This window comes from Macrosteles quadrilineatus, unplaced genomic scaffold (genome assembly GCF_028750875.1).
Source record: "Macrosteles quadrilineatus isolate MER2022 unplaced genomic scaffold, UCM_ALF_1.0 Scaffold_2__2_contigs__length_208266976, whole genome shotgun sequence".
Classification (NCBI taxonomy): domain Eukaryota; kingdom Metazoa; phylum Arthropoda; class Insecta; order Hemiptera; family Cicadellidae; genus Macrosteles; species Macrosteles quadrilineatus.
The window spans coordinates 18,215,560-18,231,025 of record NW_026542595.1 but is presented as its reverse complement, the minus strand read 5'-3'; the positions used below and the strand labels follow the sequence as shown (position 1 = coordinate 18,231,025).

The 15,466-nt window shown below is 34.2% G+C and overlaps 1 protein-coding gene across 1 annotated transcript in view; it reads right to left on the bottom strand.

Annotated features, from left to right (window-relative positions):
• The window catches only part of LOC128987429 (probable ATP-dependent RNA helicase spindle-E), a 274,025-nt gene extending 258,909 nt beyond the window's left edge, over positions 1-15,116 (bottom strand). Inside the window, exons 1-3 of the mRNA XM_054408268.1 lie at positions 14,933-15,116; positions 4,054-4,244; positions 1,574-1,792 (exon numbers count right to left, since the gene is read on the bottom strand). Coding sequence (XP_054264243.1) covers positions 1,574-1,792; positions 4,054-4,239 — 405 coding nt within the window. The 5' untranslated portion in view covers positions 4,240-4,244; positions 14,933-15,116. The remainder of the gene's footprint in view (positions 1-1,573; positions 1,793-4,053; positions 4,245-14,932) is intronic.
• Between the last annotated feature and the right edge of the window lie 350 nt (positions 15,117-15,466).

The following is a 15,466-nucleotide window of genomic DNA, read 5'->3' as shown; positions in this document are numbered from 1 at the left end:
AGCCTTTCGATATATGGGTTTAATTATTAGAACACTTATGTAACACCAACGCATTTTATGTTGTTCAAGATGACCATTAATGAAATTTGAAACTGAGTTTAAGCCCAGGGGGTTTGTTAAATAGTAATTTTGGTACGTGTGTCAAAAAGTTTTTAATCGGTTTAAAACAGGTAAGACCAAAAATTTAGAATTTAGTTCTACACAAACAATATTATTGAAATTAAATGAGATGTAGTTGTGCCGTCATCTATATATCAGAGAAAAGAGGATTTTTATTGTTAATTTTCTACAAAAATAAATAAAATCTAACAAAAAACCACTAAGTGGTAACACTTTCCCCGCCAAGTCAGCAATCCAAAAAAGATAATAAATCATTACTTTTCCGCCAAGAAAAACAATGTAATGTATGTAAGTTTGGGAGCTTGGCGGCAGACTTTTGCTCGATCACTTTAAAAAATACCATAAAACTAGTTTCATTGAGCAGGTATCTCTCCCATTAGTACATTGCTAGGTGAGAATTTATTTTACAAAATTTGACCTTATTTGTGCCGCATTTCATAAAATCATAATAGTGATGGTTTTATATTTACTGATTACCTCGAAATTATTACACTTAGTTGGACTAATTAATTAGAGAAGTTGATTTGTGAAATTATCCACGAACGTAACTTAAATGAAAAAACCCATCAAAAGTCTGCCACCAAGTTGCCAAACTTACATACATTACATTGTTTTTCTTGGCGGAAAAGTAGTAATGATTTATTATCTTTTTTGGATTGCTGACTTGGCGGGGAAAGTGTTACCACTTAGTGTTTTTTTTTAGATATGTATATATATAGAAATTTGAACGAATGGTGTTCATAGCCTCTGGGGACATAAAAATGAAAAATAAATCGGTCCCGGGCCTAGGTCTTACCGTGCCACCTATGGTAATAGCAACTTCCCTATAGGAAAATTCGCTATAAGTCATATTTATCATTATTTATGTAAAGAATATAAGAGTGAATTTTACGTCACACAGCATTAAACACACAGTTGCGTCATTCTATGTTTTTGTTCTCAACTTTTAAAGTATTGTTACATCACAGTAACTACACAAACCATATATCAAAATAAACGTTAGAATCTCTTGTGCAAAATTATATAAAGCAATATCTAATAAAGTGATGTTTTCTGTTAAAACTTAGCAGTTAAAAAATTGCTCAAATCGACTAGTGACTAGTCGTTTGCCAGTGGAGGCAATAGTTTTAGGGACTAGTCAATAGCCTAGTTGTTCGCCAGATGCAGGTTACAATCCATAAAATACCAAAAAAATATAATTTTATGAAAATGGCCAAAAACAATTTTTATAAATACAGTGTTTAGTAGGCTATGTTATAGTCTTTTTCACTCTAAACTAAACGGTATAACCCCTATTGCTGTAAAAATTATGGTGTATCTTGTGTTAAGAGTATCGGGAATTGCATTGTTATTAATTAAACTCTTGTTATCAGTCTTAAGGTAAAACAATTCTCACATTAAAAACTATTTGTCCAATAAAAAAAAATTACTTCAAACTTTATTCAAACAATACCTCTTCTTTTTTACTGTGGATGTTTTCCAGCTGTTCATTGGGCTCCACAGGATCAAACTGATATCTGCTGTAGACTTGAGTAAGTTCTTCTCTGTCCAGGTCTCGTACACTGAGCGCAGTCCCAACGGAGGTCAGTTCGTTTGCTGTTTCTCTCTCATTAGTCTCTCCGTTTGTCACATCCACTCTTCTAATGCCTTGGTTTTTCGAGGCGTTCTTCATCTACAGCAATAAACAAAGTACAGTACTCAGAAATGTGAGTTTTGACTTTTTTATACAGGACACTCATAATTAAAAGCTCTTTTTTTAACAATTACCTTTCCTCTCCTTTATACCTACTAAACTACTAAATTGTGCTGTGAACAAATTGTATATTTTGGATAAGCTTTGTCTATTTTCTATATTTTCTTTTATACTTCACAATTTTGATCAACAATGTATCTATTTAGCTGATTCTATATAGGCTTTTTGCATCATAGCAAAAACCAAATACTCTACAAGCTAACAAAACCTTATCTGTATCCCCAAACTGACGACCAAAATTGCACTATTTACAAAACTTATCAAGTCTTGTGCCAGTTACTCTGAATCAAAATGACAAGACTTTCATGGAAATATAATCATTGAGTAAAGATTACGTATAGGCTACATATTGCTAAACACAACACTCAGCACACAGACAATACTTGTCAACTTATATAATACCTAGCATAAAAAGTGCATGTTAACTTTATTTTTTTTATGATTGTAAATTAAGATAAAAATAATAATATTAGTAGTTATGCAACAATTGTGTGGATATAGTCTTTATGACACAAGTAGAAATTTTAAATTAAAAAGTGTCAAGGTTATCTACGCAACCTATGACCATTTTTAACAACTTTTGTAAAGCTTCATTACTTATGCTCTTTCTGGTATTCTTTCAGGGAATAGTTACTGCTAGCAGCATTCTCACCATAGCTACGGTTTCAAGAACAATTAGACAAATAGGCATTACATATTTATTAGCTATCTATTATATTATTAAAGTGATACAATCAAATTTTATGTAAACGGTTAAGGTCATTTACCGAAAAAAAAATATAGGCATATGGCACATCAAAATGAAGCTTAGAGTGTGTAGATTTGCCGAAAAGTATTGATATGGACAAATTTCCTAAGGGCCCTGCCCCACAGGCTGGTTTCCAAAGGGCTACGCCTGGCATGCTTCCACAGTTTAAATGATTTAATTTAATTTAGTTAATAAAACAGCTGGTCAGTACAATGAACTGGTGTTTGTTTATTTACTCGAATAAGATGTTTGTGACGCTTAATGTAGATTAATGAGGGTTATGTTTGGTTTTAAAGTGAGGTTGTATACGTTTTGTAGTATTGCTCAAAGTTTCATTTTTTAATTTATATGTGAAGAGGCTTGACTAAAATTGAATAATTATTATGGTAAAACATGTCATTCATGAAGCACCAATATGAAGCAATTGATGCTATTGCTATACACTAAGGTATGTTGTCATATTCTTACGGGTCTATTAACATCAAAAGTAGGGGTTTGAAAGTAAGTAGGTTTACGTTTTTAAATCAGTTTATATTTTCAAACTTAATCATAGAGTTGCTGTATTTTAAAACACACATCAGCACCACTTTAATAGCTCTCTAGGTCACATTTTCTTCCCGTTGCAAAGCGCGGGTATAGCAGCTTGTACTAAATTAAAGTATTGGAATAGTTTATTTTTAATTTGGGGTTTGAAGCATTAAAGTTTTGCTTCTTTTCTCTAAATCCTTGAACCTCGAAGTAAAAAATTTTTGTCTGTTAGTTTACTACACTAGTGCTGTAAAGTAAACTATGTGCTAAAGTGAATCTTTTCGATAAAAAAATTGAATTGAAAAGGTTAGTTTTAAAAATGGTATGTAAATAACTTAATACGGTACCAGTTGTAATTGTTTCCACTGTTCACATCAAACCCCTTGGTACTAAGAGTATTTAATATTTAAAACCATTTGCAAAAAATTGTTTGTATTTTTTAAATCCAGTAGTCAGGATTAATCAGTTAAAGATTAAGGGAGTTCATAACAAGTAGGCCAAGTGTAAAAAGGACGAGGAAATTTCAATCTAGTACACTCGTGAATAATTTACTGGTACAATGAAATGGTTAAACTGTGCATTTCTCAGAACACGCTCATTGTTATTGTGTTACTCTATCACAATTTTGTAAACCAAAATGTTAATACTTTAATACTTTCTTATTAAATGGCGACCATACAAAGTAGGTAAGTTAAAATATTATGAGTTTTAATTCAGCCTTATAGCAAAATTAAGTTTTTCTTTAAAACCAGAGGATCTGTCAGAAAAAACAAAATAAGGACTGTAGTTGGCATCATTTATGAAGAAAAAGTGCAAGCAATAATACCCTACTCATTTTACAGTTTGTGATACTGTGGCATATGATATTGTTTAAATAATATTGTAGTATGATATTTTACTTTACCTCCATATACTCTTTCTCCTTGGTCTTTAATGAGCAAACATATTCAGCACCTTTTCCCACAGGTGGGGCATATTTGGATGCTGACAGTCGTTCATCTTTTACTTCAACTTTGCCCGTACACTGTCCAGGATTCAACTTAATTTTTCCTTTGGCTTCATAGTTTTTTACAAGATTTGCGAAGCTCATGATTCCTAGATTGGAAGATTCCTCAGCAATATAAAAATAATTGGAATTATAAACTGTAACTATAAGACTAAGAAAATACATCTAATAGGCCTAATCCTTCCAAAATATATGAATACCAATACAATACACATCTTTCCAAAATATATGCTTACCAATACGATACACATCTAAGTGGTAAAAGTGGGTGTTACAAAATGATCTGACAGTTTTATGAACAGAATAAGGTAAAATTGTATTACAATGATACTTACAATGATTTATTTATATAGACTACTAGCTGTACCCACGGGCTTTGCCCCGCTTAACTTCATAAGTATTCGCATGGCTCAATCACGTCCTGGTTGAATTTGTTGGAATTTGAGGCATTTATAATTTTATGATCGGAACTATTTTTGATTAGTAAACCTTTATTCGATATTTTCATTATCAGCAAGTTTGGTTGGTTTGGTTAGGTTAATATGACAGTTTAATTTTATAATTTAAAATTATAAAATTGAATTTTAGGCATTTGTAATTTTATTTTATGAACAGAACTATTTTTTTTATTAGTAAACCTTCATTCAATTTTTCATTATCAGCAAGGTTATGAAAGTTAAACTAGGCATGCGGCCTCAGGTCCGCCAATTGAGCGGAGTAAGCAAGCTTTGATATAAACAAATAACTTTAATTTGTTTTCATGATTCAAATTGAATACATGATGACGTCACCATAACAACAATCCAATTGAATTCTCGTGGTTGGTTGGAAGAGTTGAAGGAAATATGAATCCAGTCTGCTGTTTCTATTAGGTCATTGATTTTTACTTGTATATATGAGTAATAGTAAATCTGTGTGTTTGTAATAGCATAAAGATAAGTATTATTTTGTCAATATCCTAATGTTTGTTTAGCTCCCATTTATGTAATAGGCCTATAGGCTTCCTTCTCATTTTCTCCAACTAAAACATTTAGCCAATCAGTAAACTTTGCTCAGCGAACAGAATGACAGAAGGTGACTGACTATATATAGCAATACCATAGTCAATGGTCACCACAGGTAATAAGGCGTGGCTAATTTCACGAGCTGATGATACCCTGAAAAAGATGGTGGTTGCCGCGACGCTAGTGGCATTGAATTGGTGACGTTTGCGCTAGCTCCGCCCCTTTGCCAAAATAGGCCTACTGTATTCAAAAAATAGATTAGATTTTAAAGACGGCACTGGATAGAGAATTGATGAATTAAACAAGAATATATTTATTCCTCATGCTAAATTACAGCATGATTAAGTAAAATACTCTATATGCATAATAAGCTACTGTACAACAAAATTATTAAAATCAAATATAAAAGACGTTTTTATATTAGGCTATGGCAATTTAATTTGAGAACCTGCACTGTGTTGATGTAAAGCCTATTTATTGGGTTGTACTAAATTTTCAACCTGACATAAAATTGCCAACATGCTGTTCTGTTAGCTGTAATAATTCATCTTATAGTATTACGGAAAAAATAGGAATATTAAATCACGCTTATTTTATAACTGGACTCCCGTACAGACCAAGCAGTCTAGGCTCTACTTTTTGTAATTATTACCTTATTATCTTCATCTTTTACCCAAAAGGGATTGATGGCGTCAGACTTTCAAATAAAAAATATATACATTTAAACAAACAGACATAAATTACTGAACATATATTTACAACATTGGCATGTGTAATTGTAACTGTGTCTGTATATCTGCACAGAGAAAATTATTTCCACACTTATAAGTTATAAATTGGACAACACAAGTTAACAAGTTTAGTTAAATATTTAATTATAATAAATAGCTATAACTGAACTTCTGTATAGGCCTAGCAGTCTAGGCATTAGGCCTACGCATCGTAATCGTAACTGTACAAGCCTAACCAATTATTTACACGCCTTGGTTAAAGTGGACTTCTATAAAATCCTAGGTAATTATTTATTTATTGTAGTCGCAACTGGACTTTAGTGTGCAAGCCCAGCAAATCACTGTATTTATTTAGGATAGGCTACCGTTAATAATATTTGAAAATACTGAATTCCTGCTTCGAAAATACAGTTTCTATAGTTTTGAATACTCTCTTTTACTGTTTATAAACTAAGTACCTGGAGACCGAGCTTTGCTCGGGGAAAATCATTCCCCCACTCTGCGATGCCAGCCTTTACTACTTCCTTCACCATTTCCTACGTCATTGTTTCCTTCCCTTCTCATAGCATTTTAGGATAACAGATACCTTAATCTAATCGTCATTAACAGTTCCCACACTCCGGACTACTCGCCTTTACTACTTCCTTCACCACTTCCTACGCCGCGGACCTGTTTCCCTCCCTTCCCATAGCATTTTAGAATTGTAGATACCTTAATCTAATCGTCATAAACAGTTCCCATACTCCGTACTAATTGCCTTTACTACTTCCTTCACCACTTCCTAAGCCGCGGACCTATTTCCCTCCCTTCCCATAGCATTTTAAGATTGTGGATACCTTAATCTAATTGTCATAAACAGTTCCCACACTCCGGACCGCTCACTTTTACTGCTTCCATCACGACTTCCTACGTCACGGACCTGTTTCCCTCCCTTCCCATAGCATTTTAGGATAACAGATACTGTACCTTAATCTAATCGTCATTAACAGTTCCCACACTCCGGACCACTCGCCGTTATTCAATATGTTCAGCCGTTATTGAGTTAATTGATTACATAGTTTGCATAAGGACCAGTGCAACCATGCGACCAGGGTATTTATGCTTTATGCTCAGACCTGGGTATTTATGGGGATTATACCGAGAAGTAAAATGCTAGTAGTGTCCATCATATGAAATTTTGTTTAACACATTTTATTATCATTTTACTATCCTTACAGGGTAATAATTGCAAAAAAAATCTCAATCTTCTCTAACTTTAATACAAATTATAAAGGCAGTGGCTATTCGCACGTCAGACGTGCGCCGCTACCACGCACGTCAGCTCCAAATGACGTCACATTACGTTTATAATCTAGTAACTGTTATAGCTGTTTGGGAACAGGTTGCACACAAAGATATCCTAGTATTAGGAACGGTAACCGGTAGTACCTCATATTAGCCATTATATTAGCCAAAATCGAAATGGATGGGATCAACTTCGTAGAGGGAACGATAAAAGAGTTGAACAGAGCCAAAGAGGTTATAAGCAATCAAAAATATAGGTGCTGGCCAATAAATAAAATGTTTATTAGAAATACACATTAGAAGATTGAATATAGGAATCGTAAAAAACTTAAGCATAGGCCTTATGTTAGCCTACTTTACCTTTACCATATCAAAGGCTAGGCCTATAAAAGGTAGGGCCTAATATTGGTAGGCCTATGTTGGCCTAGATAGCCCAGAAGTAGGCTAGGCATTAGGATATAATATTAGTAAATCACCAGGCTGTCATCGGTCTAAAGCTTAACATTTACAGTGTAAGCTAATAAGTAAAATTTTAATTGGCCTACCGGTACTTAAAATCTTATTATTTTTGATTTGGCTGCTTTCCCGAGCTTGTACTTTTCCTTGTACCACTGTGTATTCATCTGTAAGTCAATTGATAATATTTCAAATTATCATTAAGTGTTTTTTTCTACTTTTAACACCTTTATTTCTGGCTCCATCGATTGTTCTTGAATGTTTCAAGGCTTCAAAACTTAGAAGTACAGTAACTGAAACGAAACTGAACATTCTGAAAGTTCCCGTTGCATTATTTTGTAATATTATGGAACTGGAACGGGAACGGGCTGTGGAGCATTTTGACGTGCGAATAGTCACTTCGAATTATAAATACCCAGTTTTTGGGTATTTACCCGGGCCTGGGGTAAATACCCAATTTATATTTACCTACCCACTGGGTATTTACCCGGCCCACATCACTATTCTAATACCAGTAATACCTTACCTAAAAGTTCATTAGTAAAAGAAGGGATAACATTTGCTCAAACTGCGCGGAATGGTAGTGAAGTTGGTCACTCCAGTCATCATCATGTTAGTGAACAAACCACAAAATCTCACAATCTGTCTGACACTATAAAAAATTGTTTTTCACGTTTTGAGAGCATATTATCTAAACAAGCAGAACAGATTAATACTTTACTACCGTTATTGCCCGCCTAAAATGAATATTCTCCTTAAAGTGGCATTATGGAATGCTAATGGCTTGGCTCAGCACAGCCAAGAGGTTCAATTATTCATTACTCAACACAAATTAGACGTATTGCTTATTTCGGAAACTCATTTTACAGATAGAACCTATTTCAAAATTCCATATTACAAATTGTACTACACTAGTCATCCTGACAACACTGCACATGGAGGAACTGCAATTCTAGTTCGGGACCCAAATAAAAAGTGTAAAAAACACAGTTTTCAATGTATTTCTTATGGAAAATATGTTTTTTAAAATTTTGCACCAAAAAATCATAACAAAAACAAATTTTCATAATTATTTGCAAATCTTCACGACCTAAGCTTTCCAACGACCCATTAATTAATAAAATCGGTCCAGTAAAACTCTAGATTTAGTTGTACAAAGATTTTTAAAACTGAATTATATATAGAACTAGCTGTACCCGCGGGCTTTGCCCCGTTTAACTTCATATGTGAGCTCGTTCGCATGGCTAAATCACGTCCTGGTTGAAGTTCGTTCGCTATGCTCACTCACCTTTAGGTTGGAGCTCGTTCGCTGCGCTCACATGTCCTGGTTGAAGTTCGTTCGCTAAGCTCACTCACCTTTACGGTTGGAGCTCGTTCGCTGCGCTCACTTGCCTTCAGGTTAGCTCGTTCGCTACGCTACCTCGCCTCTGGGTTGAAGTTCGTTCGCTACGCTCACTCACCTTTTGGTTTCAAATTAGCTGTTGTCAAATATTAAAAAAAAATAATAGTGCTGCACTCTGTTGGTAATCCTTGTAACTTTAATGCTATTGAACATCATAGAACAGAACCAACTTGTTTAATTGAAACAGCTGTTATGATTCATTAATTCCATTTAAATATGAGTACTCATTAGGTTAACATGGGAAACTCCAGAGCCACTGGGGCGGAGCCCGAGAGTCCGATCAGAATAAAAACCACTTAGTTTTCCTATTTAATGCCTAAAGAATCAGTGTACCAAATTTCAGCCTCCTAGGTAAGTGGGAAGTGGGAGAATTAGTGATGAGTGAGTGAGTGAGTGAGTGAGTCAGTCAGTCAGTCAGTCAGTCAGTGAGGGCTTTGCCTTTTATTTATATAGATAGATTGAAGCAATATTTCTATGTAAATAATTAAATATAAATGCCTTTGCAAAGTTTTTTTTTAATATTTAAATTTAAAAATTTAAAAATATTTAAAATTTTAATTTTGAAATTTTTTTTTTTATTTTAAATAAAAAATATTAATTAATTTTTTTTAAATCTTGTCTCGAAAATATCCCGTACGTATTTCAATCCAGCCCAAAGCTTCTTGAAGTTTTGGGTCTTGTCCATCACTAATGCCTATCATAGTGACATCAAAAGTGATTTATACTTAGTATGCATCTAGCTGTGAAACAGTACAACCTTAATAACTCAAACATTGATTTCTCCAATTCCTTACTCAATTTTTCATAATCCCCTTAAATGTGTTTAGGCACAACTGCGTTAATCACGTTGCTAAATTAGTTACTTTATTAGTTGAAGGTTTTTAATAGGCCTATAACCTTGATAAGTAAAATTTTACCGTTTTGCGATCAAAATACTGCTCCTCTAGTACTTGAAGTTTTTTCTTCACAAGCCTCAATAACTCAAAGTTGACCTTAAATCAATGTTCTCATGATGTGCCTTTTATATTCTAAGTTTTATGCAGACTGTGCAAGTTAGCCGTGTTTTGATTTTTGCTGAGACTTAAAAATCAATTTTCTTTCTTTGTTTGGCTTGTAGGACTACTGTTTAGTCTGCCAATTATTGGGATCGGAGGTCGATATCATCCCTATTTAAATAATCTAACATGTCCCGGGTAAATACCCAAAAACTGGGTATTTATAATTTGTATTAAAGTTAGAGAAGATTGAGATGTTTTTTTGCAATTATTACCCTGTAAGGATAGTAAAATGATAATAAAATGTGTTAAATAAAATTTCATATGGACACTACTAGCATTTTACTTCTCGGTATAATCACCATAAATACCCAGGTCTGAGCATAAAGCATAAATACCCTGGTCACATGGTTGCACTGGTCCTGACTACTTATAATTTTTTTTTTTTTTTAATTTCAATGATAGATAGATGAATTTATTTTATTGAAAGTGAAGAAAAATAATTTGTAAAGTACCTAATCGTTATTATTTAGAAAAATAGGAAAATTTAACCTAGGAGTGGCCTATGTGTAAACAACTTAAGAAAATAATTAAAATTCAATCTGTAGGATGGCAGGATTTAATAATATTTTTGTTCTAGATCTTTTGTTGGTATCAATGGTACAAGGGAAATTCGCTAAATCGATTAGGCGGGCCAGGTGAAGTAGTTGAAATAGACGAAGCAAAGTTTTGGAAAAGGAAATATAATCAACGCAGGCGAGTGAAGGGTTACAGTGTGTTGGAAGGAAGTGCAGAGAGGTACAACAGAGACTAATCTGCCGCTGGGTTTTGCCTGGCACTACTGTTGTAACCGATTGTTGGAAGTCGTATATTAGATTGCGGGAGTATGGGTTTCTCCAGGTGAAGTCCCACCATTTTGTTGGGTACCCTAGGCCTCCCTAGAGGAATTTCAATTCAAGATAAGTAAGAAACCCAATAACTTAGTTTAGACTCCACTTTTTTTATACAAGGTCGCAGCAAGGATGTACAGACCTAAGTAGGCTATTGAGTGAGGTATGACAGGTCAAAGGTCGCAGCAAGGATGTAGCCAACAGACCTAAGTATTGAGTGAGGTATGACAGTAAAAGGTCGCAGCAAGGATGTACAGACCTATGTATTGAGTGAGGTATGACAAGTAAAAATAATTTTTTTTACGCATGAGTTTAAACGGTAAGAAAGTTGTTAGGACTAAGATATATATTAAACTAAGCTAACCTAACCTTTAACCAAACCTCTCCCAACCTGTCAATTTCTTTAAATCCCATTTGATGACAGAAAAGGCACGTGAGAAAGTAAATTTAAGTTAGGTCGGACTTTATGCAGATACTTGACTGTATTAACATTTTTTTTAAATTAGTCTAGGTTAAATTTAGGAAGGTTAAGTTTAGGATATAATGAACTGACTAACTTAGTTAACTTACTTCCAGATTGTTTTTGCACAATTTAACTTAGGTAAATAGGCTAGTTGGTGAAACACAACAAAATAAGTTAGGCTTACGTGGAACAAATTCAAAAATGATTGAAATTTTTTGTTGTAACGGCAGGCCTAACTTATTAGGCCTTAAGTATTAACCTAAACTTTACCTTCCTACTCTAACCTAATTTCAAAACACTTAATACGGCCAAGAATCTGCATAGACTTAGTTAAACCCCGACCTACCTTCCCCACATGCCTAACTTAACTTAAGAACTGATTAAGTTAAGTAGTCTGCAAACGCAAACGGGTTGTCTTGCTAGCCTAGTGGTTAGCGTCTCGGACTTCGGTGCGGGAGGGACGGGTTCAATCCCCGGCACATCCACTAAACATTTAATCTCTCGTAACTTCTCTTGTGATACGTATTACCGTCCAAACGGGTAGGCCTACAGTTTCTTGACAGGGCTATGCTAATATCAATTTAATCTATCGATTCGATTAGTAAACTTTCATGTGATTTTTTCATTATCAGCAAGGGAGGGGGGCAATGTCCCAATTTTTTCCTGATTTAAGGTGACAACCCTGATGGCCACAGAGTAAATCTAGGATTGGAAGAAGTTCAATGACCAAAAGAGAAAGGATGGGATAAGGATTCAAGGAAACTCCGCTCTGGGTCAATCCATATCAAGTGATCCAGAAATAAAATAATTGGTTGCTTGGCCATTTTTAAAATAAATAATAATTTTATCCTAGATACCTCTATCAATTCTGGGTTCAAAAGTGATTTTAATTTTTTTTTATCTCTTTTGTTACTCCTACGGCGGCCATTTTTGTTTTGCGGAACACGCAAATTTTTGCTCATGTAAGGGTTTGCGTTAACTTGCACAACTCGGTAACCATGAACACTAGAGTGATGAAACAAAAAGCATTTTAATCTGGAAGAAACAGCCTAAATATTATGTTCTGTACATATTTATTGAAATGTGTATCAAAAACAGTTTTAAACCCATCTCAACATTTTATAAGAAAACGGAAAAATTTCAACTTTTGAAGGCGTATTACCATTGGAATGAATAAAATCCCAGACTTGATTTTTTTTTTGTGTGTAGCAACTCAGTAGAACTGTTTGTATTTCAAATATCAACCATGAGACTTAATTCCTTTAAAAGTTATCATTTTTCAAAGACTGAAATTTTTTGAAAAATTCAAATTTTGAGTCTCAATATCTTTGTTGGGACAAAGTTTAAAAATCTGAAATTTTTACCAAAAACCCCTCTTATGGTTTTTATACTGCTGTATGAATTTCATCTTTGAGATTTACTTTTAAGCTAAGTTTCAGTATCATGAAAATCACAAAAAAAAACCCATAAGCTCGGCCAACGTGGCTAGTACTGTAGGTAGCTTAAAGATTAATGTTAGGTGCTTCGTAACCTCACTAGCAACTGAAAGCTGTAAAAATTACACTTCATACCGAAGACTCTATTGCATTTGTGTATGACAGTGGTGGGTGGCAGAGGTGATTGACATCAGTTATCAAAATAAAGATCCAGCAGGACCAACAACCAACCGCCTTTAAAACAAATTAGAAAGACCAAGCTTGGGTGCCTATAAACAAAGTTTTGAGAAAATTAAATCTCTTTTAACTGACAAAAACCACTAGAAGGACAAACCCAAACCGAATGAAGAAACATCCAAACTTCCTAAGCATGATCAAAGTAGAACAAAAAACACTAACAAGTAAAAAAAAAAGTTGTATACTTTAAGAACTTGTCTTTCAAACAGCTTTTGTATGTGAAATTTATAATATTCTTTATTAAAATGAAAGTGGTTCAATAAATTAATAAATGAGTTCAAAATATTTAGGCCTATTGAAAAAAAAGGTGTAAACCTGAATAAAAATAATCTGATAAAGTTTTTTTTTAATTTCACATAAGACAAGAAATTTGCAAGAAAAGGCTATACATTACTTCAAAGTAAGTTAGGTAAGTTAACATTAAATAAAATAATTACCTACACCTACAAATTAATTTTTAAGCTACCTACAGTACTAGCCGCGTTGGCCGAGCTTATGGGGTTTTTGCGATTTTCATGATACTGTAACTTAGCTTAAAAGTAAATCTCAAAGATGAAATTCATACAGCAGTAGCCTATAACAACCATAAGAGGGGTTTTTGGTAAAAATTTCAGATTTTTAAACTTTGTCCCAACAAAGATATTGAGACTCAAAATTTGAATTTTTCAAAAAATTTCAGTTTTTGAAAAATGATAACTTTTAAAGGAATTAAGTCTCATGGTTGATATTTGAAATACAAACAGTTCTACTGAGTTGCTACACACACAAACAAAATCAAGTCTGAGATTTTCTTCAAAAGTTGAAATTTTTCCGTTTTCTTATGAAATGTTGAGATGGGTTTAAAACTGTTTTTGATACACATTTCAATAAATATGTACAGAACATAATATTTAGGTTGTTTCTTCCAGATTAAAATGCTTTTTGTTTCATCACTCTAGTGTTCATGGTTACCGAGTTGTGCAAGTTAACGCAAACCCTTACATGAGCAAAAATTTGCGTGTTCCACAAAACAAAAATGGCCGCCGTAGAAGTACAGTAACAAAATAGATAAAAAAATTTCAAAATCACTTTTGAACCCAGAATTGATAAAGGTATCTAGGATAAAAATATAATTTATTTTAAAAATGGTCAAGCAACCCCTGTTGGATCACTTGATATGGATAGACCCCTCTGCATAATGTAGCCTACTTGATATTACAAGGACTTAAACCTTAAGTAACTTATCAGTCTTGTGAGTACCTAGCGTTCTTCATTAACTTAGTAGGCTAGGCCTAGGGCAGACTTATGTATTTGTTGGCACAAACAACCGAATGAAAATAGCCTATCAATTAGGCCTATTCAACTGTTTCATTCGCTATATCGTTAGGTTAGGTTAACCCTTAAACCTAAATAACCAATCGATAAATCGATCGATATTTTCATTTGGTTGTTTGTGCCAACATATGCGTAAGTCTACCCTAACTTAGGCCTAGGCTACACAATAAGGACAGACCTGTGGATTGCAAAATAACAAGCAGGTCTATCTTTGTCACGAGTTAGGCCTATTTTGGAACTGAGAGCCTAACAACAATCAGTTTTTTGGAACTAAAAAATAGACTTACAATAATCTAGGCCCAATGCTGGCTTGCAAGTTAGGACAACAGGACAACATTGTACTCCATTTCTTATCTAAGGCTATGCCTAAGTTGCCTAACTAAGACCTAAGTTGTGATACATGTCAACACATGGGCTTGAGACAAAGTGAAATCTTATTAGCCAGCCAGCGCACATACAAAACCTAGGCTACCAGTACCTTTGTAAAGAGATGTTTACCGATTCACCCGGAAGCTAGCCTATTCTGTTGACACAACATTTAGGCCTAATCCAATCCTGAACTTACCTAACGAGCAGCATTAATTTCCTTTTATGGTTGGCTAGGAAGGTAATGAAATTGGTTTCTTACGGTGCAACAATTAATTTTAGTTTAGTTCGTCTAACTTAGTATAGGCCTGGCCTATAAAATAAATATGTAATTAATTACTAATTAACCTCTTCCTCAACCTGTGCCTGTGAACCTTTCTTCTCTGTCTGTCTTAGAGATGTCGAGATGTGTCGCTGCGCTGCAGCTCAGCTGGAACTACATTTATCTACCGTTCCGAGAGTGGAACTCGTTCCACCGTTCCAAGCGGAACCACAATCCAGTTCCAGTTCCACTGGAACTACTTTTTCGGCTGCAGCTCGGTGGAACGATTTGAATGTAGTTACGCATAAACAGCTGCAGCCTGTTTGTAAATTTTTAAAGATAAGTTCCGGAGTAACTGGATTTGTAAAACACATACAGTTACAACAAAACAGCTGCAGCTGGTTTATTAATACTCTCACTAAACATTGAAGTTCTAGCCTGTGCAGCTGATGCGTTTTGACTTATTTGGTT